This window comes from Stegastes partitus, unplaced genomic scaffold (genome assembly GCF_000690725.1).
Source record: "Stegastes partitus isolate 25-593 unplaced genomic scaffold, Stegastes_partitus-1.0.2 Scaffold797, whole genome shotgun sequence".
Classification (NCBI taxonomy): domain Eukaryota; kingdom Metazoa; phylum Chordata; class Actinopteri; family Pomacentridae; genus Stegastes; species Stegastes partitus.
The window spans coordinates 76,186-103,794 of record NW_007578528.1 but is presented as its reverse complement, the minus strand read 5'-3'; the positions used below and the strand labels follow the sequence as shown (position 1 = coordinate 103,794).

The 27,609-nt window shown below is 46.6% G+C and overlaps 1 protein-coding gene across 1 annotated transcript; it reads right to left on the bottom strand.

Annotated features, from left to right (window-relative positions):
• On the bottom strand, positions 1–27,609 carry zbtb7b (zinc finger and BTB domain containing 7B). Its single transcript, XM_008292236.1, has 3 exons — positions 27,590–27,609; positions 3,281–4,338; positions 1–2,370 (listed from the first exon to the last, which is right to left on the bottom strand). Exons 2-3 carry the CDS (start codon positions 4,330–4,332, stop codon positions 1,791–1,793), a joined length of 1,632 nt encoding a protein of 543 aa, XP_008290458.1. The 5' UTR covers positions 4,333–4,338; positions 27,590–27,609; the 3' UTR covers positions 1–1,790.

Genomic DNA, 27,609 nt, shown 5'->3' with positions numbered 1-27,609 from the left:
GCAAGCTTAGATATCTTTATTTATTGTCTTTACATGAACTGAAACAAATCATGGGAAAATGAATTCATATCTCTGAGAAGGTCCACTAAAAACTGAAAGACAAAAATGTATCCCTGATAGCGGGGTCTCTAGTCGGACCGAACCCCGAGTCCCTTCACCGAAGCCGAGCGAACACACTTCACAGCTGGCATCAGTTCACCCTCATTCACTCACTCATTCACCAAGCTCTGACCGGGAGCAGCGGCGCGCTCCCTGCACAGAACCGACCGGTACCGTCCGTTCTCTGCCTTCGATTCAATACAAAACCTATGAAACCTAGCGCGTGGACGTACCGGCGCCACGTGTGCAGGAAGAGCGTCGAGGCCCGGCAGCACCAGACTCCCCGGTTTAGATTCTGTTAATCACTTAGTGCATTGCTCAAGATTTCCTGAGAATAGTTGCAGCACAAAAAAACAAAAAACTAAGGCAACTTCATCCCAATATATATTCATATATATATATATTATATTTAGCTATAACTCTACTACGCAGGAGGAAGTACGTGGGTTCCAAAGAAGTCTATTCAATCATAATTTTAAACAAGTTAATGGACTAAAGTCAGACGAAGAGAAGAAGAAAAGAAGCTCGAAGCTCTTAAATCTCATAGTGCAAATAAAATGGAAGTTAAAAAAGATCTGCTACATGATGAAGAGCGGATAGCGCACGCAAGGCCCGACCCATTCAACACAGATTCAGAGCGTTGCGGCCGGGTTCGGAGGGAAATGCTGAAGTTTTTTTGGTCAAACTGAAAAGAGCAACGGCCCCGAGCGTGAGCGATACAGTACTGTGCATGTGGAGCCGCCATCAGCAGCTCCGGGTGGAATGTGCCTGTTTTACTGCAGAACCTGACGGGTTTACAATGTGCAAAAGAGTGCATTCGAGGAAGAACCGCCCTAAAGAAGACACTCGAGCCTGTAAAGAGGCAGAAAGAGCAAAAAAAAAAAAAACCTTTAGCGCAATGCAGCTCCCTGTAAGATCTGAATCCAGACGCTGGATTGTGTCTCACAAAGCAGCAGAAGAGCCTCAATAAATATCAATAAATAAATAAATACAGAGGAAGGGGAACGCCGCCGCCGCCGCCGCCGCGCGTTAACCCCGTTTACTTTGATTTGTTTTGTCCAAACAAAAGAGCCCAAATGAGTGCATCGGAAGACTGAATCCACAGCTTCTGGGAAATAAAAATGAAAAGAAAAAAAAAAAGGAAATTGTCTTCAACATAACTTTGATCCAGACTTTTTTTTTTTTTTTGGTCTGAACACTCAGATCATGGCTTCTTTCGTAAACAGCCGAGACGAAGCTCCTCTTCGAACCCAGCGTTGGCTACAGCTCACCGCCCTCTCCTCAAGGTTCAAGAAAACATCTTTGGTTCAAGCACCAAATCAAAGCAGAGACTCTACAGCTAGTCGATCAGATTATTGCTAAATGACGCACAGTTTGATTGATCAGACTGCGATTCCACCGCCGACCACCAGAGGGCGGCGTTCGCGTGGCCTCGCTGCGTCTTTAGTTTGCATAGTGAGAAGCGTCCCAGTAACCAACCACACACTCGACACACAGCAGCGAGAAGAAAGAGATCAAACCTACAATAACTGCAAACGAGGAATAAAATGAAATCAAACAACCAGAACATTTAAAATATCTCTGAAACCCGTTTTACATTTTTTTGTCTTTTCTGTTGAAGCGCTCTACGCGGCGCTGCAGAGTCCAACCACCTGAGTTTGATTTTTACTGTGGATGCTTCACCACACTCGCTATTCTTCTTCTTCTGCTTCTTCTTCCTCTCTGTTGTCCTCCTCCACCTCGTCCCCCCACCGGTCTCGCTGGGCGGCCGGCGACTGGCTTCTCCTTCCCGGGTCGTCTCCCTCGGACTCCCGGAGCCCCCGCAGGAAGAGCTCCGGGTAGGCGGCCAGCCGCTGGGGCCCGAGCTGGGCCAGGGCCTGCTGCAGCGCCAGGGACCGCTCTCGCTCCAGGTCGAACATCAGCGGCGGACCGGACCCGCCGCCGCCGCCGTCCAGCACCGAGCGGGGCAGGAAGGCGGAGGAGTGGGCCTGGAACGCCTCCAGGGGGTCGGACTGCTCCCTGCGGCCCGTCTCCCCTCGGGGCCGGCGGGTCCGGAGCTCCAGGCAGCTGTGGCCCTTGCGGTGGCGCTGCAGGTGGTCCTCCCGGGCGAACGCCTTGTGGCACAGCGGGCACTCGAAGGGCCGGGTCCCGCTGTGCAGCGACAGGTGGTTCTTCAGGTCGTACGAGTGCAGGAAGCGGGCCGGGCAGTGGGGGCAGGGGTAGGGGCGCTCGCCGGTGTGCTTCCTCATGTGGATCTTCAGCTTATCGTTCCTGAAAACGAGACAAGGCAGAAAATACGATCCGTTTGTGACCAACACATTCAGTTTGTTGTATTTGTAGGAAAATGGTTCCACTTCCCACCTGACCTCCTCAGAACCAGCTGGTTCTGTATCTACAGTAAGTTTAGTGGATTTAATGAAGCTACGTTCACCTTCACACTGACTGTTCTCAGTTACAAACTAAAACTACCACAGTTCCATCATTTCTGAGTCTCAAACCAGGACAGCCGACAGACACGAGACCTTCAAGGACCAAAAACACCAGAACACCAGATCAGCTTTCCATCCATCCAGGAGTCACAACCTGAAGTTCTGGTTTCTGTTCATTTGTCCTCTTCCCCTCGACCTTCCCCGAGCCTGGCTCTGTCGGGTTTTCTTTGGTTCCTTCCACCATCATCGACTGTTTGCTCTGAAAGAATCCAGACTTTGGATTGTTGTGTTCTCGGTTCTTTGTTTGAAATGTGGACGGTCTCCACCGACTATATGAAGTTCTACGAGGTGACGTACGCTGTGGATCGGTGGTTCTGGTACCAACACTCAGCATCAATATCGTGGAAGACATCGTGTTGAACAAAAAGAAGTTTAGTCTTTAAAGTGTGACACCTGGATGGATGTGGAACTGATCTGGTGTCAGGTTCTACCAGAACCCAGATGTGTTCTTCCTCCTAAATGTCATGTGTCTATCTGCTGGACTGATGAAGTTCTGAGGCTCAGAAATGATGGAAGAAGTCCATTAGAGGGATCAATCTGGACCCTCCTCTGTGGACTTGAAGGACCTGGACCTCTGGAACATTCACAGTCTGAAGGTAGAACTCTGATCAGTAGATAAAGGCACTGCAGATACAGAACCAGATGTTCTGAGGAGGTCGGACTGACTCTGACCCAGGACTAGGGTTGCGTACCGGGTGAATCGGACTCCACAGGCGGAGCACTGGAAGGGTTTCTCTCCGGTGTGCGTCCTCATGTGTCGCGGCAGCTTTCCGGCTCCGTGGATGATCTTCTGACAGACCGGACACTGCTGAGGCGTCTGAGACTTCCTCTTCCTGCCGCCTCCCGCCACCGCCGCCGCCGCCGCCGCCGCTCCTCGATCGGCCATGGACGTCGGTAAGGAGGTGTTTCCCATCACGGCGCCGTCGAACGCCTCCATGTCGTCGTCCTCCGACAGCTTGTCGCTGGCGGGCGGCGGTCTGGCGATGCGAGGGCGGTCCTGCAGCCAGTGGGGGTGGCCTCCGTTCAGCGTGGCCCCTCGGACCGCCCTCGGGTCGCCGTTCTGGCCCGGCTGCGGGCGGAGCTCGTCCTGCTCGGGGCTGGGCGGCTGGGTGGAGGGCAGCGACCGGAGGCTGTCGGACGCCGGTGACGGGTGGGAGACGGGCGACGCCGGCAGCAGGCTGAGCGGCGAGCAGCTGATGTGGTGCTGCCCGACCTTCTTCACCTTCTTTCTGTCCGTTTTCCTCCTGGAGAGTTTCTCCACGCCGACGTCGCCCGACACCATCCTCTCTGCGACGCCGCGCTGGCCGCCCTGCTGCTCCGCCTCCTCCTCCGCCTCCACCGTCTCCCCCAGGATGTCGCGGCAGGCGTCGGCCACGCACTGGATGCCCAGCAGCTGCGCCCCCCGCAGGACGTCCCTCATCCCGGAGCTGGGGATGGTCAGCGTGGCCGTGTAGGCGAACTCCAGCAGGGCGTCCAGGGCGTCGGGCGACACGCAGTCCAGCTGGCAGACGCTGGACCCGCCCGCCCCGCCCACGCCGCCGCCCTCCTCCGGCCCAAACAGGCGGCGGAAGTAGAGGCTGACGGCGGCCATGACGGAGCGGTGGGTGGGGTAGCAGGCGCCGCCGGAGGTCAGGGTGAGGTCGCAGAGCAGACCCGTCCTCCGCTGGTCATTGAGGTGGGACAGCAGCTCGTTGCTGTGCTCCGGGAAGGGGATCCCGATCAGACCGTCCTCTCCTGGAGACATCGCCACCTGCAGGACGGAGGAAACGCAGCAGGTCAGCTACCAGCCAGTCACATTTACCGTTTCAGACCACATGTTTAAAAAGCAGCTTGTCCATCTGCAGGAGGGACCGACTGACATGTTTTGGGTTTATTCAGAACCAGTACCGATGCAGATCATTGGTCATGACTAGAATCCTCCGTAACAGTCAGTCGTGATGCTGAGCTGATGTGTGCTGGAGCTGAGCGATGCTGCAACATGCTGCTCTTCCTGTTTTCTTGTTTCTTATATACATATTGCAGAAATACTAAATACTGCAGCGTCATTTTCTTTCTCCAGCATCATGCAGCTCAAACTGCATCTGATGACATGAACACTGTCAGAACCTCTGAACAACTCTGAGGAAGCCTGAACACTTGTTTGGAGCCGTAAAGATGAACTGATTCGTTTTAACTTCTAATAAACGAGTAAACAGAATTTCTGGTTTCAGCTTCTTCAGGATTTTCTGGTTTCTTTCCTCTGTGACACTAAACTGAAGATCTTTGGACAAAACAAGACGTTTGAGGAACTCTGATCCACGTTTTCATCATTCTAGAGACCAAACAGCTGATCGGTTTGTCCAGCAAATAACTGACAATGAAATGAATGATTACCGGCGTTGGAGAAGCAGAAACAGCATCAAGTCACACCGATGACACGTTTCTGTTTCTGACTGGACAATAGAAAAACTGTCTTTTACTAAAAACCAAACCTGTGAAACGTTTTTCAGGATGTGTGTTCAGATGGAAGAACAACGTTTTATTTCTGATGAGCCTCCTGTAATTATTATTGCAGCTTTGTTCTTATTTTGCCTCCTAATGGATGAAATCACAACATTTCAGAATAACTTCAGTTTATTGTTTCACTTGTTTAGAGTTCTGATGATTATTCAGTAAATCTTTAACTATTAAATTTATCTTCTGACAGTTGAGAAGCCAGTTAGAGAACGCTGCTGCTGATATTTTCTGGTTTCTTTCCTCCTCAGCGACAACAAACTGAAGATCTCTGGACTACACAAGACATCTGGCGTCCTGGACGTCATGAAACACTGACAGCTTAAAAAAATAAAAATAAAATCACTTTCTGACGTTAAAGAGACCAAACTGATCAACCTACAAAATGTAAATAGAATCTCAACAGACTCACTGACGGTGGAGAAAACGGTTATTAGCCAGAAACCAGAGAAGCTAATTACCGTAATGTCTGGACTATCAGCTGCTGCTTTGAACGCTGCGGCTTAAACAACGATGCGGCTAATTTATGGATTTTTAGGAATTCACCTGGAGACCAAAGTGAGGCTGAGAGCGACGACGACAGAGAGACTGAGGAAGTGATGAAGTGATTCTGAGGCTGTTCAGCTCCTGAAGACACTGAAGAAGACGACTTTAGTGGTTTTAGTGCAGGAGGAAGATGAAGACAGCCATCAGTGACTTTTCCTGGTAGCTGCTGGAGTTTTATTTCCTTAACCAGCCGTGTTACAGGAAGTGTTCAGAAAAAAGCCTCTACGGTACGTATCTGTGGATGTTACCGCTACGCATTTAATTAAAGGTTAAAACATCTTTCTGTGTAAATATCTCATGTTCCAACATGGACACCTGCAGCCTGGATATGAACACACCTGGTTTCCTGTTTAAAGTCAGTGGGTGGGGCTTATATTCAGGTGCCCCCATAGTCCAGAGATTACGGTAACACTGACATCAGATGAACATTTGAGCAAAAAAACGGCATTTTTTACAGAAAATGTGTTAAAGTTCTAAACAGTTTCTCTGTTTTTAGATATTAAAGCATCAAAAGACTCCAATAATTTAAATAAAAACATAAATAAAACATTTCTTCACCTCGTAGACAAACTAAAAGTCTGTTTTTTACGACATCAGCAGGAGAATTCACGTCCACGTTTTTCTTTTTTTTTGTTTTAGAAATGAGCATTACTTTATGACTGTATTTGCAGTTTCCAGAACAAGAGCTCAGCCTCCACCTCCTTCAGAGACGAAGCTGAAGGCCCCAAAAGTAAATCTTCAGTAGCGTGACTCAAAGCGGGAGCTTGTTTTCACGTGAAGGACAATTTAAACAGGGCTTATCCTCCCCTCCTCGCCCAGATTAGTGCACCAGGAGGAGGTCTGACCGGCTGGATGAGGGTCGGGGGCGTCCCAGGACGGAGAAATAATCAGTGGACGATATAAAACGCAGTGATCGGTGACGCAGGGAGACACGAGGGTTACGTAAAGCCCTGGAGGTGCTGTAACTGAAGGGCAGGAGGTTAATTCGTGTGTGAAACCTTTATAGCATTAGCCGATTGATTAAAATACCCACAGAAGCAAGCGAGCAGCGGCGGAGGAGGAGGAGGAGGAGGAGGAGGAGGAGGCCGAGCAGCGAGGAGGGAGGAAGTGGCAGCGATGAGTGGGTGAAAGGGGGAGAACCAGAGAGAGAATGAGGAAGGAAAAAGCAGCAGCAGAAGAATTAAACGTTTTAAACATGCAGCAGATATCAGGTGTCGCTTTTACAACTCGGGCTTTGTCAGGTCCGACCGTGGAAGTCGGAACAATACGTTTCTTTATGTGGGTTTGCGTGGAGGCCTGGCGGTGATAAAAGCCAACATGTCCCACCTCCACCTGGTCCACAGGATCCCAAACACACCTGAGACGTCCCACAAAACGTCTTCACCTGCAGATTCCTAAAACTGAGTGTCTGTGCTGCTTGATGCGAAGAGAAACGTTTTTCTAAACTTTACTTAAAAGGAAGAGTTGCAGGCTGCACAAGAGCACAGCGAAGAGGAAGAGGAAGAATAAAGATAGTTGGATGAAAATGTTTCAGCGACAGAAGGAACGATATCGACCAAAAACAGGTTCAGCCGCCACACGAGGAAACCGGTCGTTTTAAATCAGCAAAGCTCTGAACGACGAATGCAAAGTCTGATGATGTGAGACTAGATGCAGGTTTTAAGAGTAATTCTGGAATTCTTGATGCAGACGCAGTCGCCGACAAAATCACAAAACGATTCTGTCCTCATGGAGTCACTCCAGTCATCTGCTGCATTTATATGCATGTGTGTGAATAAAGTCATTTAAAACTGAGTTTCTTGTTGTGATGCAGCTCCACGTGTGCACACGGACGAAAAACTGCAGAAGCAAAAAGAAATCAGCTGTACGGAGCTTTTTCTGAATGAGGCACAAAATGAAGGAGAAGAAACATTTATGTGGCGTCGAGCTTCGTCTGGTCTTTTACCGTCTGGCAGGTCGGACCACTGAGTCTGGAGGGTTTCTTCATCCACATGTGTGCAGAGATGCTACCGTCTGATAGAAGCAGACGTTCTTTTAAACTTTATTTTAAAAGACAGAGTTTGTTGAACGGCGGGTTCCACGTGTTCACGGCAAAGAGGAAGACAGAAGGAACGAAATCAACCAAAAACAGGTTCAGCTGTCGCCACCGCACGAGGAAACTGTGAGTTTTAAACCAGCAAAGTCACATCTGAAGACCAGAAGAGAAATCAGCTTTTTAAAAAACATATTTACATTTCTCATGCAGATGCGCTCGCCTACAAAATCACACCGACGATTCTGGAATGATTCACTCCTTCCTTAGAGAGTCATTCAAGTCATCATATATGTATATCTTCAACATACATGTATGTATATTTAACCTTTGTTTAAAAGACAGTTTGTTGACATCAGAAAGGAAGACGGACGTATTCAGGACGTCTTCACACATCAGAGAAAGGCTCGAAATGGCTTTTTTTCACCCTTTTCAAACTGTTTCTTCAGTTTTGATGCAGCGCCACATGTGCACAGCAAAAAGGAAGATTTGGCTGCAAAAGGAAAGACCGACATGGACCAGAACCAGGTTCACACTGAGCCTTTAGATCAGCAGCACGAAGCCACATCTGAGTGATCGAGACTGTTTCGGATTTCTTTGCCAGAGTTAAACCTTATGAGGAAGCTTCCAAACACCTTCTTCCAAATCACTTCTGATGCAGATGCTCAGAATAAAGAATTAAAACATTTCTCTGGTGTCACTTTTTTACAGCTCAGGTTTATTAACGAGTCGGCAAAACTCCAAAAGTCACCATGAGTGTCTTTATCTGCATCGGTGTCAACGTTTATCTGACAGAACATCACTTACTCTGGTTTTAGGCTTCTTGGAGTTAAATTTTTTATTTTTAACTTTATTTAAAAGGGACAGAGTTTGTTGACATGCAGGCTGCACATGTGCACAGCGAAGAGGAATACTGGACTGCACAGAGCAAAACGAAATCAGTCGTGTGGAAACATTTCAGCTCCAGATCGACTGATACAGACCAGAACAGGTTCAGCAGTTGAGGAACCGGTCGTTTTAAATCAGCAGAACTCTGTGTGACGAACTCAAAGTCAGATCTGATAGAAAAGATCCAAATGTTGGCTTTTTTTGTGGCTGTATCAGAATATTTTTTGAGGTTTTGATGATGCACTCAGCTTCAGAATCCCCCCAGTCTGTCCGGAGTGAAGCCTTCATCTGGTGTCACTTTTCTTTTTTTATTTAAATCCTTGACATGCAGGTGAAACCCTGAGAGTCAAGTTGGGACAATAAGCGTCTTTATCTGTGTAATTGGACCCTGTTCACACTCTACCTGCTCCACTCTCACACCTGAGCGACCAGATTTTCCACAAACAGCTTCGCCCTGCAGATCCTCCCTCCCATAGCAACCGGCAGCCCCCCGGCCGTCCAATGGCAGCGTTCAGACGGCGCCCAGAGGGCTCAGCGCGACAACATCCACCCGACTAACCTGCTCCAAACACACCCTATTAAGCACACAGTCATGGCGTGCCAGGCTGCAGCTCCCCCCACCCACCATTGTTAGATCCGACCTGTTGTGCGACGCTTAACGCGCTCCACCCAGACGGCAACGAGGAACCGTGCAGCCGATTTATTAAACGCAGCTTTAATGCCACACAGAACGCAGCTTCCTCTGCTCATCCAGAGCAGTAAAGTCCTACCTTCCCCATCCTCATGGGCAGCGGCACCGTGAGCCGGAGCCGAGGCTGTGTCTCCATCCTCCACGTAAAACCGCCTTTTTCCTGTTTTCTTGAACCTCTGAGGCTCTTTTTGAAGAAGTCGGGGTTAAAGCGCTCGACCTCGAGGACCCGTTTCGCTCATTCTGCTGCTCACTCGCCTTCCTGTTGAATCAAAAGAGGGTGACGAAGACAGATTCAGAGATACCCCTCCCCCCTAAGGTCGCCCACGTGGCCCCTTCTCTCCAGAAACCAACGGCCCATTTTCCGAACACTTTCCGATAAACACGACGACCTCCTCTGAGCCGCCGCCGCCGTCCCGCTCCGAGGGGAGCTGGATGGAGGCTCGGCACAGGTTCAGCAGCTCGCAACCAAAATATCATCGTGTTAGTCGCCTCAAAGAGAGTTGATGTAAGAACCAAAATCATATTGGCATCATGAGTCATAGTAGAACCCCGGAACAGAGGTTCAGGTAGGCGCAATATGAGAGTTAACCCCAATCGCACCGCTGTACAGCACGTCTCCGTCTGGGCACCGAAGCAAAACCAAATATTTACTGAGTTTTATCTGCAGCTCGAGGACGCTGAGCGGCGGGGCGACCGGAGACACCGGCGAGGGAGGAAGCTGCTGTAGATCCACATCACAGCGACCGTCTCAACGGCGGAGAAACGACTCGACAAGTCAGAAAAAAGCTTCAAGAGCGCGACCCAAACCCAGACATGAGGAGACTTTACAGTCGTCCTCTCTGTACAGGCGATGAAACCCAAAGTTTAGCAGCATAAGAGCAGCCTTCAGTGGTTTCACGTTCCAGGACGTACCGGCTGCACCAACATGCCGACAGAAGCTGTAAATGAAACTCACTCCTAAATGTCCCCAACATGACGCTCAACAACCAAAACAGAGTTAATTAGAGGTGAATGATTTGAGGTCTTCATGTGCAGTGAATGAAACACACACATTAGCATCAGGAAACTCACTATAAAGCAGTTTTATGTCCTCAACATGTCACAAAGAGCCTCAAAGTCCAACCGAGCAGCTCCAACACATTTAAAACGTACCGGCTGCACCAACATGCCGACACACGCAGCAAACTCACTTCTGCTCCGTTATGCAACTGAAACGTTGCCAACACGATGCTAAACAACCAAAACAACTTTAATAAGACGGAAATAGTTTTTAAATGCACAAGACTCAATCAGACACGATGTGGAGATTTTAAAGCAGTTTTATGTCACAAAGAGCCTCAAAGTTGAACCAAGCAGCTCCGACACATCAGAAATCTACCGGCTGCACCAACATGCCGACAGCTTTAAACACACTTATGCAACTAAAACGTTCCCAACACGACGCTCAAAGCAACTTTTTAAATAAGAGATAAATGATTATCAAATGCACACACGCCTCAAATGAAAGGAAACACACACTTCAGCAGCATAAAGGCAAAATGAAACAGTTTAAGGTGTGTTTGCAGCATGCTGCATGGACACAAAGCTACACAGCAGCAGCTCAGATACGAACGAAAATGCAGGAAAGAAGCTCTTCTTCTACGCAGACACACACTTTCTGTTAATTATGCAGCTGGATTATTCCCAACATGACGCTGAACAACCAGGAAAACAACAGTTTTCATTAAAAAGTGAATTCAAACCTTTAAAACATGTCAGTTTTACTATTTTTTTTCCTATTATCGCCTACATTTTATCCTCAAATAATGAGCCAGGGTGATTATCTGTGCATTCTTTAACCGTGTAAATGATGATTTTGTGCATCGTGAATGGAAAACCACCCGGAGCGAGCGCACCAGCTCGGCCTCAGTGGGCCAAAGTGTGAAATGCTCGGTTTGACCTTGTGTGTGTCTCGCTGTGAGGCGACGTGATAACAGGCCTGAATCACTTCAGGATTCACAGCAGAGGCAGATTGTGCACAAACGCTGGATAAGGTGGACGTACAACTCTGCAGAAAGCAAAGACGACACACAAACGGGGCTTTCAGGAGGCGACCGACGACGACGACGACGACGCAGGTTAAGTTTCCGGCGCAGGAGAAAAAACACAGAAGCATCATCGGGGCGGCGGGTTGTTATTTTGGGCACATTCCTTCGAACGGAGACGCGTTTCGGAACAAAAACTCAGATTGCAGAGAAGTTGCGATGATTCCCATCAATTTTCTGTCAGTGGTGAGTCACCTAATAGTGACACATCACCACATGGAGGGTTCAGATCCCCCTTCGCCTCCCCGCCGTTTCTGTTGTGTTGCTCACCAAGGACGTGTGTGTGCACGAGCGGCCGGCTGTCGCAACACAACGCAGTGCGCGTTCACACAAACGCCGCACAATCACACACGGTCATCAGAAGTCCTGATCACTGGAGGCTTGTTTATGGGGATGAAGTCAAAGTTCGCCTTCAGTCACTAGAAACCCTGAAATACAAAACCCCAACCCTGAAGTTGTTTTTGCGTTTAATGCTGCAGATGTTATCTTTCCAACAATTGCGTCTCTTTCTGAGTTTTTTGCTCTCACCTCCCACTCTCTCAGTCGACGCTGGAGGAATTCACCTCCGCTGCAGCGCTACGGTTTCCTCATCCCTCGCTTTCGTTATGCGCCTGCTCTTCCTCTCCTTCAACAACACAACCATTTGTTGTTTCGAGAAAATACACTCGACTTTACACCATCTAACCACCGCCAACCAACCCAGTGATGCAGATGAACTATAACCCAGCCAGGCTCTGATCCGCCGTGGATTTGTTTCCCTGCAGAGGAAATGGAAACTTAGCGCGTCCACGAGCAGGCCAGGAAAGTGACAGCAAACCTTGTGCAGCTTTCAAACAGCAGGTTTCAGGATCCCACGTCTATATCATGAAATCCTGCTGCTCTCTCTCTCTCTGGCTGCACGGCTGGAGCTGTTGGTATTATTTTTATGGCTCTTATTTTCCGTTAAAGGCTGTAAGTTTTCCCAGTCCACCTCAATTATATCAGGCTGCAGCACTAAGGGGGAAAATATGACTTTACACTATTCACAGAAAACTGTGGCCGAGAAACGAATTCTGATGTCAGATGTTTTCCAAAGCGCCCGTTGGTGTGTTTCTGTGGCTGGATGTGTGTCTCAGGCTCCAGCTAACGAGAAAACACATCGACTTCTACGTTAAAGTAGACGTGAAGGGAGAGAAGTGACATTTCAGAGCAGGTTTAACCAACTTCTGGGTGTCTTTGTGTCCAGAATCTGCCGTAGAGAGAGTTAAGGAGCTTCCTGCCTCGCTGACAAATGCAGCCGTCGTCCGTTTGAACCGTGAATGAAACGCTCAGACTCCAGCTCGTCTCTCAGCTAAACGACCCCCGACCGGCCGCAACACAACACGACGCCCAACAGCCAGAACAACAACAAGCAGACGGAAAGTTAAGACTCGTACCTCCTCACTCGTCCTCTCCTCGGTGGGGCTTTGGCTTTTCTGTGCACCTCACTGATTTGGAGGTGAAGAGCAGAGTGTGGTGCTGAGGACGGGTTCGGGGAGGAGGAAAGAGGGGGATGACAGCAGACGAGCGCTGCCAAACCCAAGCTGCAGCTTTCAGGCCGACAAAACTCACACTTTTAACCCTCTGACCCCCAAAAAGCCTGCTGCTCAGTGAGAAAAGCATGAAAACCCTAAAAAAAGTGGCACGAACACAGCAGGAATCACCGGGTGTTCTACTTTCCAAAGGTCTTTGAACTAATCATCTATGAACCAAAGCCAAAAAAATCACTTTATTCAACAGGCGTCATTTAAAAATGGAGCAAAAATCAACTGTTTGGAACCACCGGGTTCTGTAGAAGGGTTGAGCTGCTCCTGAGCACAACTGAACCGTCGAGTTCTAGACGAACTGCTGCAGCGTTTCCACACAGTCTGGAAACTAGTGAAATATCTTATCGTACACAGAGCCACAGTTTATTTTCCAGTGTTTGCAGCACCTCGGGGTTGTTGGAAATGTTGCTTTTCCATTTTGTAAAACACTAAAAAAAGTTTCCGATGTGACCAACAGACAGTTTTCAGGTGAGCTGCAGGCAGTGTTTCCACCCTAACCCTAACCCAGACACTCAGGAACACACTGAAGATCTTGATTCGTCGGTACTGCTCACACCTGTGGAGACTTTAATAAGGCTGTAAATGCTAATTCCAGGTACTTTTCATTTTTGTCAACGCTTCTGTTTCTTCTTGTTCAGGATTTATCAGGTTCTGACGTGTGATTCTGCACAAAAGGTCCGTTAAAATGATTTTATTCTAAATGAAAATCCTAAAAACTCCAAAGCTTCTGAGCACAGCGGATCGTCCACCACTGACTCAGACTGACTAACTGACACCAACATCCTGCAGCCAGAGTTTCCTCAGAGAGACCGAGAGGAGAATCCAACCTCCTGGATCAATGAATGAATGCAGCACGGATCAGAACCAGAGACCAGAGGAGCCAGCTGGTGGAGATACACGCTGACTGGGCTTTAGTGAACAGAACTATTGAAGAACTAGTTGAAATTCATTTGTGAGGAAATTTAACCAAATCTGATCAGAATTACTTTCTTCTACACGTCTCATTTAAACATTTGCCAAAAATTAACTATTTGCATAAAAAAAATTCTATGAAAGACAAAAAATGTGGAGTTCCAGGAAGCCGACTCAGCAACAGACCAACAGACCAAATTCATGAACTGGTTTTGGATGAAGTGTAGACAGAGAGGAAGCACATAAAAATCTAAATAGTGAAATATCTGTAGAGCCGATACACGTTCCTGCAGCGTTGGTGACACCTGAAAACATGCTGGAGCCTATCCCAGCTGACTCAGGGTGAAGGCAGGTTCACCTGGACAGGTAACCAGTCTATCACAGGGCTACACTTAGAGACAGACAACCAAGCACACTCACATTCACACCTACGGACAATTTACAATCACCAATTAACCTCAGCATGTTTCTGGACTGTGGGAGGAAGCCGGAGAACCCGGAGAGAACCCACGCTGCACGGGGAGAACATGGAGACTCCACGCAGGAAGATCCCGGGTGTCCTCACCGGGATGCCAACCGACGACCTTCTAGCTGTGAGGCCACGGTGCTAACCACTGAACCACCTGCAGCCCTGAAGTGGACCTCTGGGAGTTAACCTGGACCTCAGTGAGTGAACCTGAACCAGGACTTCAGAGAGTGAAGCAGCATTTTGTTCTGAACCTCTCCAACGTCTTCTAACAACAGCTCGTCGCTGCCGGCTGATAAAACTCCAGCTGCTCTGAACATTTGCATCCCGGCAGCAGATATAAAAACAGACGCCGGCAGGCAGAATTTGAATCTGCATTTGAATTTGCCAAAGACAAGACTTGAGACGGCGATAACTCAAGAGCAGCTCGTGGTGTCGGCTGTTTCAAAAAGGAGAAGTGCTGCGAGCAGCGTTACTCAGCACAAGTTTTCTCTCGGTGAGAAAAGCCGCCGGTAACTGGGCCACTCAGCCGGGGAGGCATGCGCACTGCCACTTCCAGGAACACCTTACATTATTCATCGGGCCGACCGGCCGGCCGGCAGAGCCCAGGCCTCCATCCAGCCGGTTTGCATGCAGGAGCTGAATCTGCCGGAGGATTATCAGCTTATCAGCGCTCGGGCCAAGACATTTGGGTGAACACACATGAACGCTGCGTCCCTGAACAGCCGCCGACTTCTAACCTCAAGTTTTCACAGCTGACAGCAGCTGAATCAGCAGCTCACAGGAATAACTGGAAGCACTGATGGCAGCACGTCGAGTCCAAATGAACCCCAGAGCTGCTCATAGAACATCATTCCTGCATCAGTCTGGTTTAAATTCACAACATTTATTATCTGCATTAATTAAAATAATACGCTGCCAAATTAAACACATTTAAATAATATTGTCTGCAAAAAGAAAACAAAAAGACTTTTTTGCGTCCTAATATGCAGACGTTGTTTTCTTCTGGGTCAATACTGATTATTAATAATTAAATCGATTAAAAGTGAAAAACTTGATGTCAAATGTGAGAAAACTTTCTTTGTTTATTTATGTTTTTAAATACAATAAAACTTTTTAACATGAATTCTAAAATGCTGATTGGCTGTTACCAGTGTTGAGTAGCCAATCAGACGGAGCTGTGGGCGGGACTTCGACTGTTCAATCAGGAAATGGTCTGAAGACATGCTGCCGCTCACATCTGTCCACACTGACAAGTTTTACCAACGATAATTAGTTTAAACAAGGTTTGGTCATAAAACTACAGTTTCCACTTTATCAAAATCAACTAAATATGATCATCCTGCCTTTATTTTGGTATTTAAATGAGCAATTATGTGTTTTAAAGACGGATCATTTCCAGTCGGTTATTTCACAGCTTTTTTTTCTAAATTAAATTACAGACAATATTCAGTAAAGTTCAGAAAAAAGTAATAATTTACATGTTGATCGTTTAAAAAACAAACCAAAAAAGAGAGCAAACTAAATAATGTCCACATTAAAAACCTGGATTTTCATAGCAGCTAATTTGTTCTTGCACAACATTAACATGACACGACACTTAAATCTGCAAAACATGTAGATATTTTACAGATATATAGAGTAAACATATGTATATTACTAGGATTATATTATTATTGTATTAGTATAATTAATGTATAAACTTGAATTGTCACAACTTTTTAAATATAATAAAAAAGATCATATCTAGTAAAATCACAGGAAAAGTATTAATTTACACCAAAGAATAAAACCAGTTTACTGTATTTAAATCATGGTGCATTAGTCCAGTGCTTTTTAACATATTTAACATATTTTTTTTGGCACTCTCGCTGCCAAAACTCAGGGTTTTAATCAAAGTTATTTATTTATTTGTCCATTTTAAAATGCACGGTTATAAGCCAAACATGAAAAGCACAATGTAAGATGGAGACATAAACGCACAACCGATAATAAATCAACTCAAACAAAATAAAGGTGAACATCCTGAACGTACGAGGTAAACACACAGACACCTGTCCAGACACACCAGCTACTGACCAAGTCTAGCTGCAATGTTTAACTCTGTTTCACTGTGAATCCATGTGTGAACATCCCAATCAACATGTACAAAGGTAAGAACGACCGCTTTGTGCTGTGAAATCAGTGTGAGGTGACGTTTGTGCTGGTTCACCGCAGAGAAAGCAGGAGCAGGAAATCAATGTGAGGTTGGAAAGAGGAAAAGGGTCTGAGATGACAGAGGAGACAAGAAGGTGGAAGGAAACATGAGGGAGGAGTGTTTTCTAAAAACACACATGTTCTTAGAAATCACACCAGCGCGATGAGGGAGACGGGGGAGGAAAAAACACATGACAGCGACGAGCAAGAAGGAGTGGGAGGAAAGATACTCTGAGAGATAAGACGGAGGAGACGAGAAAATCTGGCCCCAACAATCTGAGAGAGAACGGAGACGAAAACGGGAGTCAGAGAAGAAAAGATAAAAAAAAAAAACGGGAGTCAGAGGAGAAAAGACAAAAAAAAAAAAAAATGGAGTCAGAGAAAAGAAAAGAATGAGAGAAGAAGAAAATAGACAAAAAACTACAAACACAGAAGAAGAAAAGATCAAAACAAGTCAGAGAAGAAGAAAAGTAAAAATAAAAAACTACAAACATGGAAGAAAAGATAAAAACTGGAGTCAGAGGAGAAGAGCATTTGTCTGATTGTGTGTGTGTGTGTGTGTGTGTGTGTGTGTGTTAATATGTGTTTGTTTATGTTTGTGTGTTTTTGTATGTGTCCGTGTGCTGGTTTATCTGTGTGTGTTTTAATGTGTCTTTGTGTGTTTGTGTGTGTGTTTCAGTGTGTATCTGTGTATATCTGTTTGTGTGTGTGTGTGTGTGTGTGTGTGTGTGTGTTAGTATGTGTTTGTTTATGTTTGTGTGTGTGTGTGTTAGTGTGTCAGTTTGCGTGTTTTTGTATGTGTCCGTGTGCTGGTGTATCTGTGTATATCTGTTTGTGTGTGTGTGTGTTGTTGTGTATCTCTGTGTGTTTCTGTTTGTGTGTTTCTTTGTGTGTTAGTGTGTATCAGTGTGTTTGTCAGATTGTGTGTTTTTGTATGTGTGCTGGTTTGTGTCTGTTTCAATGTGTATCTGTGTATATCTGTTTGTGTGTGTTTCTGTTTGTGTGTGTGTGAGTGTTGTTGTTTTGTATCTTTGTGTGTGTGTGTGTATGTGTGTGTGTGTGTGTGTGTGTGTAATCAGAAGACCGATGAACAGATCTGGAGGTGAACAACTGCAGCGCCGGAAGTCGCACGAGTTCGTCCTTGCAGGTGCTGGTGTGTGTGTGTGTGTGTGTGTGTGTGTGTGTGTGTGTGTGTGTGTGTGTGTGTGCAGATGTCTGAGGGTGGTGTTCGTGGCAGCAGCAGCAGCAGCAGCAGCAGCTATCATTAGCATCACTAACAGGAGTTTCAGCCAGAGATGGAGAACCAGAACCAGAGCAGATGTTAGAGGCCTGCTGAGGTTTCACACCTCAAACTGATCTCAGGTCTGTGCCTCCAGAACTCTGCAGCATCACAGGAAAACACACTCAGAACCGGGCTGATGGAGGCAGACGTCCTCCAGTCAGGGTCCAGTTAGAGCTAGACATGGGTCAGAACATCATCACCAGGTGTGTGTGTCTGTTAGAGCAGCAACGATTAACTGATCAGTTCACTGTTAAACCGATCGCCACCGACGTTGATTAATCGATGAAATGCTTTCTGGTCTCTTTGCTCTGTGACAGCAGACTGAAGCTCTCTGGACAGTTCTGGGAAACTCTGATCCACATTTTTAGACATTTTAGAGCCCAAACAGCTGATTATTGATCCAGAAGGTAATCAGCAACGACAGCAGCTCTCGACTTCAGCCTGTAATCGACTCAGACTTTATTTATTGTCACTGCACAAAAACACAACCGTGGATCTGGCAACGAGATGTCGTCGCTCGGCAACCGGAGGACACAGAACTGGAGCTCGTGAGGCGGTAACTTGTTAATAGGAACTGTAAACTATAATTATGAATATATTTTTATATATATATATAAGTAGTGCAAGGTAAAAAAAGAGCTCAATATAAACAGAATAAAATACCAGTGTCCAGGATATATCTATGAAATATTGCTCCTTCAGCACTTAATACAATTCACTCCAATAATGAGGCCCGACAGTAACGATGCTGCTGGAGAGCAGGTTCAGAACCACCGCCGGAGACGATCCAGCCACAAACAGGAACAAATCCAGATTATAGAAACACCTGCAGGTGACTAGATGGTGCCAAACAGCTACTAAAGAAGCTCATTTATGCTCCTGAATTTGAAATATTCACAGTAGTGTCTGTCCAACATGTGACTGAAGGTTTGGGCCTCAGCCCGACGCAGCAGCTCAACACAAAAACACCACAAACTGCAGAAATGACTGCAGACCTGAACCGAAAACGGCAAAAACAAAAAAAACCAGCAGGTTGTTCAGGTGTCTTTTCTCAGCAACGTGTGATTAAAGTGGGCGTGAATGGATCTGGAGGAGGCTGTGAAGACGAAACACAACCAAGAATCAGCCGTTTGAGATTTAATAGCTGAACAAACGAACCGGCAGAGTTTCAGACTTGAAGCGAACAAACAGGAGGAATCAGACGTCGCGCTGCGGCTGTTGGTGAGTGTTTCAGCGTTTCCACCGTACCGAGTTGCTAAATCACCGGGAGCTTCACACTCAGAGGAGGATGTTGCAAAACTGTTGGACACAAAGAGACACGCTCAGAGAGAAATGTCGCAAAGCTAACTGATCCTGATCGGCTTCCTGTTCCGCTGCCGAGCGAAGACGGTCGACCACGAGAGCAGATGCACAGATAAACCGAGTGGCACGAAAAGGCACGGCGAGGTGAGCTCCCAGAGGGGCTGCACAGCAGGGAAGAGACCAGAAACAGAAAGAAAGAACAAGTGAGCGAGGAGGGAAACAACATGTGTCACCGTCCTGGTGAATCAGCTGCAGGGAGGAGACGCTCGGTTTTACTGGAAATGCTGCTGGTGTGGCGTCGCGACGTGAACTTAACTCAGCAAACTGCTCTCACTGCTCAGAGTCAGTCCAAGAGACAAGCCTGAGATCGAACTCTGGTTTAGAACTTTATCTACAGCAGCTTGTTGACACTCAGGTTCCAGCAGCAACGAGAAAAACCCCGAAGCTGAAGTCGTGGTTCCATAAAGAGCTCAGCTGTAGGGAATGAACAGAACGGGTCGACTCACCAGGAGATCAGACCTCAGGGTGACTCCCAGGTGTTGACCTACCTCCTCTAAAGATGGAGACGGCCCTTCAAGCTCCTCGCTCTGCAGGGTCACAAGGTCGGCAGAGACAAACTGCATTACGGCGACCTGCGGTGAAACGTTCAGGCCAAGAAAGCTCTGGACCCGGCAGAGAAACCGGACCGGACAGAAGATGTGCTGTACGGAGCAGTTCGGACTCCACTGGAGGATTCTCCTGGAGTCACATCTGAAGCACAAAACTCTCCTGGACGCCTTCAAACAACTTCTTTTTTGTATTTTCTCTGAAGCTGCTAAAAAGTTCAACACAAGACAAACTGAACATCAAAGTGCAGCCTGGAGCCAGAACCAGAACCTCAGAACTAATCAATGACTCGTTTAGTGTTCACAGAGTCGATTAAACTGTTCAATAAAAAATCTTTCTGGTTTGTTTCCTCTGAACTGAACATCTTTGGACCAAACAAGTCACATTTTTAAGCATCTTCTGACATCCAAGGAAACATTAGAAACATTAGAGCATGAAAATATTGATTATTGGAGTCGGGGACATTTTATAGATCAAACAATGGAAGGATTTAAATGAGTGTTAAGTGAAACGCTGCAGACTGAACTGACAGGAGACGACTTCTGTTGTCTTCTGGTTCCGGGTCGGTCCGGCAGCAGCAGTCGGGCTTCTTTGAGAACAAAGTTGTTCAGCTTCAGCAAACTGAACATCTCTGGACTGAACAGGACGTCTGAGGAAACTCTCATCCACGGTTTTCACACTTTTCTGACATTTTAGATCAAACAGTTCATTGATTAATCGTTATTTAAAATGATTATTAGCTGCAGGCCTTCATTTAAACTTCATCAAACCAAACTCACAAAAGCTCCAATTTAAAGCCAGACGGAGAACGTATACGAATAAATCCAGATTTTAGCTCCAGTTTGGCCGCCTCCAGTAGATTTTAGAATCAGGATGAATTATTAAATAAAAACTAAACTCAGTGAATGTTTTCTGGTTTCTTCTCTCTGTGACAGTGAACCTCTGGACCGAACAGCTGATGGAAGAATCCAGAAAACAAACCACAGATGAAACAACAGTGGGAATGTTAACTGGTTTTAATCCAGTTTGACGGTTTGGAGAAACACTGGAGTTCATTGAATGCTGCTGATCTACCATCAGTGAATCCATCCAGGCCTCCAGACGGCTGAAGGCCGTGAACTGACGATCTGTGGACAGAGTCAGATGTTTGTCACCTCACAGAAGCAGATCTTTCTTTAGTTTCTGACGTTTTATCGACCAAACGACTGAATAAATTAATTGAAAGTGAAACTAATAGTCGGTTTCGGTCCTCGGCTGCTGTTTTCTTGGTAAAGAGTCAAAGTCGAGCCGGTAGAAGAACGACGTTTTAATTTGCTGCTGAACGAGAAGCGGTTTGACGCTCCCAGGTTGGAAGACGTGCAGCCTCCAGGAATAAAAGCCTGCAGCTGGAGTTCCCCTTTGAAGGCGACACATGAAAGGGGTCAGTTTCAGCTGCAGTTTGGGTGTTTTGTTCTCACTTTCCCTGAAGCGTCGCCTCACTATACCTATTTATGATAACCGCCCGCTCACTGCGTCTGACGAGCAGAGCTGAATCACCTCCTGCAGGAGATCCTCCTTCTTCACCGAGCTCTTACCAGAAGGCCGAGCGGCTGGTGGTCGAGAGGAGGGAGGGCGGCTGTCGCACAAACTCATGACTGAAAAGAGGAAGCAGCAGAAGCTCGACTTCCTCTATTGACACAGATGGAGTGGGGGCAGCTGTGGCGGAGGCAGACTGGTCACCGCTGGGCTGCTGCTGCTGGAGGAACCAGCGCTGGACGTCCAGAGGTCAGGACGGCGGCGAGCGGCTTCCAGCGAAGGAAACTCTGCCCCATGAAACTGAGGGATTCCTCAGGTTTTCTCTGTTGCATGTTGAGAAAGAAAGGGTGAAACACCTTCACATGTGGAGGCCAGAGAGAGGAAGCTCGACTCTTTGAACTCCCTTCATGATCCTCCTCCCCCGCGCTCTCGTCTCTCCCCACCTTCCTCCCACTCAGTCGCTTCGCATGAAACTGAAAGACCCGCGAACGAAAAGGGGGAATTTATATGCCCCAATTAGAGCGCTTCCTGGAACACGTGTGCTCGCATGTATGTCTGTGTGTGTGTGTGTGTGTGTGTGTGTGTGTTGCCGCCTGACAGACAGACCACTCGGTGTCACTTCCCCTCTTCACCCACCGGTTCACGGACACATGGGAGTCATACTGCAGCAGGTCACATGATCTGTCACGCCAACTTGCCCACCACACACACACACACACACACACAGACACACACACAGACACACACACAGACACACACACACACACACACACAGACACACACACAGACACACAGACACACACACAGACACACACACAGACACACACACAGACACACACACACACACACACACACACACACTGTAAACAGCGACGTGCAGAAGAGAGGATTCTGCGTGTCGACGTGTTTCTTCGTTTGCGTTGCAGAGTTTGGTTTCTATTTGTAGTTTCTCATCGTGATCATCGTCAGGAGGCCCGTTAGAGGTTAATTTGAAGATTAAATCTGCTTTTATCCGACATTCTGAACCCCAACGAGAAAAACTAGTTTGAAAAGCAGGTTGTCTTCATGAAAAAAAGGCCAAACGTGTATCATTCATCAGCCAGATGTCAGCGCTCGATATCGTATCAGGTGGTTTCAACGATCACAATCTGAGCCTAAAAATCACTGAATCTTAAATTCCTCAGTTTAAATGTTCACCAACAAATAAAGAGTTTGCAGCAGATCCCATGAAGTGACTCAGCTGTGAGCAAAAGTCAGAAAAACTTTCCTGCACAACATGTTCATCAGAGTCTATTTATTCTACGTCTGGTTTTTTAAATTAATTACCAAAAATAAAAGTAAAAAAGAAGTCATGACTGACTGTGATCCAAAATATAAAATTATAAATTTAAAGTGCAGGTGGTGTTTCCACCGAGCACAGAGGAGGATGATGAAACCTGTCAGTAGTTAGATATCTGCAGTAGGTGAACATCTGGAGGCAACAAGAACAACATCAGACCTCCAGGTTTCCTCAAATACTGTAAAAGAAAAAAAAATCCAACAGTATAATCCTGCACAGTTTTTTAAAATCTAAATGACATAATTCTACTTTTTTAATCACTAAAAACGACCTGTTTGCCAGATTCTGTAAAAAAACAGAGAAACAGCTGAAGACTGAGATGAAACCTTCAGAGAGCTTCTGGTTGAACTGCAGCAGCTCATCCACAGAGTTTGTAGAAATCTGCATAATTAAATATCTACAGCTCGTTTTTCTGACAGTTTCGGTTTAATTGTTGGATTTAAGAGCCTGATGAGCTTCCACGATGAGTTCTTTCTGTTTTTGGGGTAAAACACACAAACAAAAGCTTCTGTTGTGACGTTTGAGGGCTGAAGGGAAGCGACTGGTGACATGAAACAGAAAACAGTCATTTCATGGAGGATTTTCACATTAAAGCGTTTTCTGGCTGCAGGTCTCTAAAGCGACCGACGTGTTTCTGCCTGAAGCTGAACCTGAAGCTGTTGGTACCGGAGGTCCTCTGCTGGGTCATTTATCTGCTGTAATATTGTCAATAAAGCTTTTAGGCTTCATAAAAAGCTCCTTTGTGTCCATAACAAAACAGAAAACCTATAAATACCGCCGCCGGGCTCATGCTGCATGCTGCTCCGGAGCCGTCTTTAAAAGCTGCAGCCAACAAACCACAGAGGAGTTAACTTCCAGGTTGCCTATAAAATATTTAGCTGCTCGACCACTTTATTCGGCTCACGTTGTTTTTCCAGGGACGAGGAAGCGTCCAGGAAGCTGCTGAGGTCTGACCCCGGCGGCGTGTCGGCGGTGAAACCCGTCAGAAACACCGGAGAGTCTCACCGGAGCACCGTGAGCGATCTCAGGGAAACCAGTGTAAATCCATCAGATGTAGTCACTGGTTTGTGGTTCTGATAAAAGGCCGTAAATGGATCCAGACGGATCTAAAGGTCTGCCTGCAGCTCTGTTTGGAGGAACTAACGACGAGTCTGACACGTTTAAAGTAATTATTTAATTCATCTGTGTGCTGAAAACTAAAACCTGTGCTTTAGCGTGAAATCTGCACAAAGAGGCGACCAAACATCAGAAACGCGTGACGTCGTCTTTACGTCGTTTCTGCTGCTTGAGTGAAGTTTTGTGCTGATTTCCGACCAGACGAGGACCTGCAGGGGGCGCTACGCCACGTACACGTTTTTATAAAACAAATATTTTTGAAGATGAAACAGATTCTGGTGGAACTGAACACATTTTGTACCGAAATCCTCCGACGCAGCTTTCGTTTGTCAGAATCCAAAGTTCTGTGAAGAAGAAGACGAGTCGCCATCGAAACTCTGCTCTCACTCGAAACGTCGCTTTTGTGACTCAGCGACGTTTTCTGCAGGTTTGCATCTGCCCACGGATATGAAGAAAACAAACTATAAAAACAGCGTCAAAGTCGGAAATAAGGAAAGTTCTACATGTGAGTCAGGTTGACGTCTGAGAGCTGGTTGATGATCTCTGCACATTAAAACCTTCACAAAAGGTTTTGCACAACCCTCGACCATCATCTCTGTCACATTAAACGTGCAATGTTTTGCAATGTTGGGAATAAATGTTTTTAACTTTGGGGTGGTGGTGAAATAAGACGGCGAGCTGCAGCCCAGCGGAGCACCAGGACGGTTTACGGGCGCTAACAGTCTGTCAGCGATGAACTCAGTGAGCTTTGTTTAAAAAGACATCGACACGTTTCTGGATAAAAACCACTAATCAGAGCCTGGTCCTAACTGTGTCCACAGGATCCGTCGTTTCCTGTGAAGCGGTGGTGAAATGCATCCTGGGAGCAGCGTGTTCCGGCTCCTCATCCGCATACATGTGACTTCTGAGCTACTTTATGCAAATCAGCTTCTGGAAAACTTCTAAACCAACTAATCCAGGACGAAGGCGGCTTCAGTTCTGACCTCAGAGGTTTCATTCGTTTGGTGAAATCCAGGACCTGACAGGTGACGCCGTTCATCCAATCATGTGCGGCCGCTTCGTCGTGGGATCGTTCAACTCGCCGGATGCTCGCTGCGGGTTTCGGCGCGTTACAGTTTTCTTCTCGACGGGAAACAACAACAACGAGGAGCTCCGAGCTGCAACCGAAGCAAACTGAAAACGAAACCGAAGGAGTGTCTTCCTGTGGATTTTTCGTTCTGATCGGTTCTCGTCTCCTCGCGTGCAAATTTCGCACCACAAAAATTTCACCCGTCACTTTATGAGGGAGAACTTAGCTCCGCCCACGACCGCTGTGATTGGTCTAGAGAAAAACAAGCCAGCTTGTCTTTCTGGTTGGAGACATTTATGGTGACGAACGTCCGGCGAGCAGAGACACACCTGTGGACGCTGAGCAGCAGGTGGTTCAGTGAGAAGGTCGGTACGATGGGACGACGCTCCTCAACAGTCCGTTAACCATTTAGTCATCGTTTATACAAACACCTTCTAACTGTGGAGAAAACCACAGAACTGCAAAGTTATTGTTTTAGGTCAGGGGGTCCAGTCCTGGTCCCGGAGGGCCACAGTCCTGCATGTTTTAGATGTTTCACCTGATTCAAATGATCAGCTCATCATCAAGCTCTGCAGAAGCCTGATAACCATCCTGATCATCTGGATCAGGTGTGTTGGAAACATCTACAACATGCAGGACTGTGGCCCTCCAGGACCAGGATTGGACCCCCCTGTTTTAGGTTCTGGAGGAAATGATCATAAATGATCCCTTCCTGCCGTTTTAGTGTCACGTTCAGTTTGAGACAACTGAGAATGCATTCAGATGAATGTAAATATATCTGCACCCTCAATACTCCTGTAAATAACACCACAGTGTCCAGCCATCATCTGCACACCGCTTCATCCTCACCAGGACTTCAGGTCGATGGTTCTTATTTAAATTCAACTCTAATTCCTCTCAACAGGTTTTTGCTTCTGCTTTGCACAGTTTCAGTGAGTTTTATCTTCAGCTATTTTTATTTTTGAGCTATTTCTATATTGTTATCTTGTACATTGGACCGTACTCTGTGTTTATCGTTGCACCGACCCACCAGAACCAATTCCTTGTATCGTGTAAACTACACCTGGCAATAAATCTGGTTCTGATTCTGATAAATCTGGACATCTATACGAGCAGAAGAACAAGATTTAATCAGCGGGACTTTTTCTGCTGTTCTATTGTTTTTACAGAAGCTTCCTTTTAGCGTCCTGATGCTGCTGCTGCAGTCATTTCACTGCACACTCGTGGTTTCTGTCGTTCTAACTGTGTCATCAGCAGCAAATAAAAGAGCCAGAAACAGCTTCAGATTATTACTGAAGTCAGTGACGCCAGCGTCTGGAGTCCTCCTCTGGCTGAAGGTCAACAGTAACTACAGTTTAGCAACAAGCTCACGTGTAGATTTCACAGTTTGGAAGCTGTTTTTGGGTTAAAACACACAAATAAAAGTCGGCGCTGTGACTGTTCAGGGCTGAAAGTGAAGTCCTGGTGACACAAAACAGAAACCTTCACGTCAGATTTTCACATTCATGCATTTGGTTTTTGCTGCAGGTTGTTAAATTAGCAAACAGCACAAACTGCATGAACGGGGGACAAACACAAACTCCTGGATCTGGAAGACAAAAACTTCCATCAAATACACTCCAAGGACAGCAGAGCCTCCAGCGAGGACGTCGAGTCGATCTGCTGCCCGAGTGTGAAGCAAAAGTTCCCCCAAGAAAACGAAAAACGTGGTAAAATCCCAACGACGACGTGTCTGCAGGAGTTCACGGTCGCTCGGTGTCACTGGTTTTATTGGTTAAAGTGGATGTTTTACAGACCAAATAACTAATAAAGTCTTTAACCAAACATCATTATGAACCGTGGCCTGGTTCCTGTACTAAACTCATTAATCATCACAGTTTACTGGAGGTTTTACGTGTAGATGATTAAACCTGGTTTCATTCTCAGGATTTCTCTCTAGTATTTGATTTTCACCATTTTCTGACTGTACGCTGCTTCTGAAGGTAATTACTTCGTTCAAGATCACGTCTGCTGGAGCTCAAAGTCGAAAATCCACCAACAAATATTTAACAAACTTCACAAAATGTCTGAATTCTGTGACTTCAGCTTCTTCACTGTGGATAGTTTCTGGCTTCTCTCCTCCTCCATGATGGTAAACTGAAGATCTTTAAACTGAACAAGACGTTTGAGGAACATCTACCAAACAGCTGATCAGTTTATCCAGAAAACAACCCTGAGCTTCAGCTGCAGCTTTAACCAACATCATGACGAGCTGTGGGCTGGTTTCTGCATGAAGACCTTCACCCAACATCACGTCTGCTGGAGCTCAAAGTTCTTGAACTCAGGAGTTTGTGTTTACAGCTTCAAAACGTCACATTTAAGGACCTAAAACCAACGAATGTTTGGTATTTTTTTAAATGTATAGGTGGTTAAACAGAACAGCTCTGATCTCAAATTCACTTTTGAGAGTTCATCACCTTTTCTTCACCATTTTCCAGCTTCATGAACCCAAACAACAGATCGATTCGTCCATTAAACAAGGTTCAGCTCATCTTCAGCCAGGACCAGACATCTTTATGAGCTGTGGGCTGGTGTTTGCATGAATCTGTTCATTAATCATCTCAACTGCAGTTTAAAGCTCCTGAACCCTAAAAGGCTCCGTTTACGAGCTGCAAAACCTCAAACGTCAGAGTCCAAAACCAACAAACGTATCGACGGTGAAACGGTTCTGACCTCAAACGTTAGTCACCGCCGTCTGCTGCAGCTTAAAGCTCCTGAACCCTAAAAGGCTCCGTGTAGGAGCTGGAGCTGCTGCGCATGAACGGAACAAAACAAGAAGACTGAAGACGTAGGAGCACGTCCACGACCTGGTGTCACCGGTCTCACTGATCACAGCAGAACAACGGCGGCAGGTTCTTACCTCCAGTCCATAAAACCAGG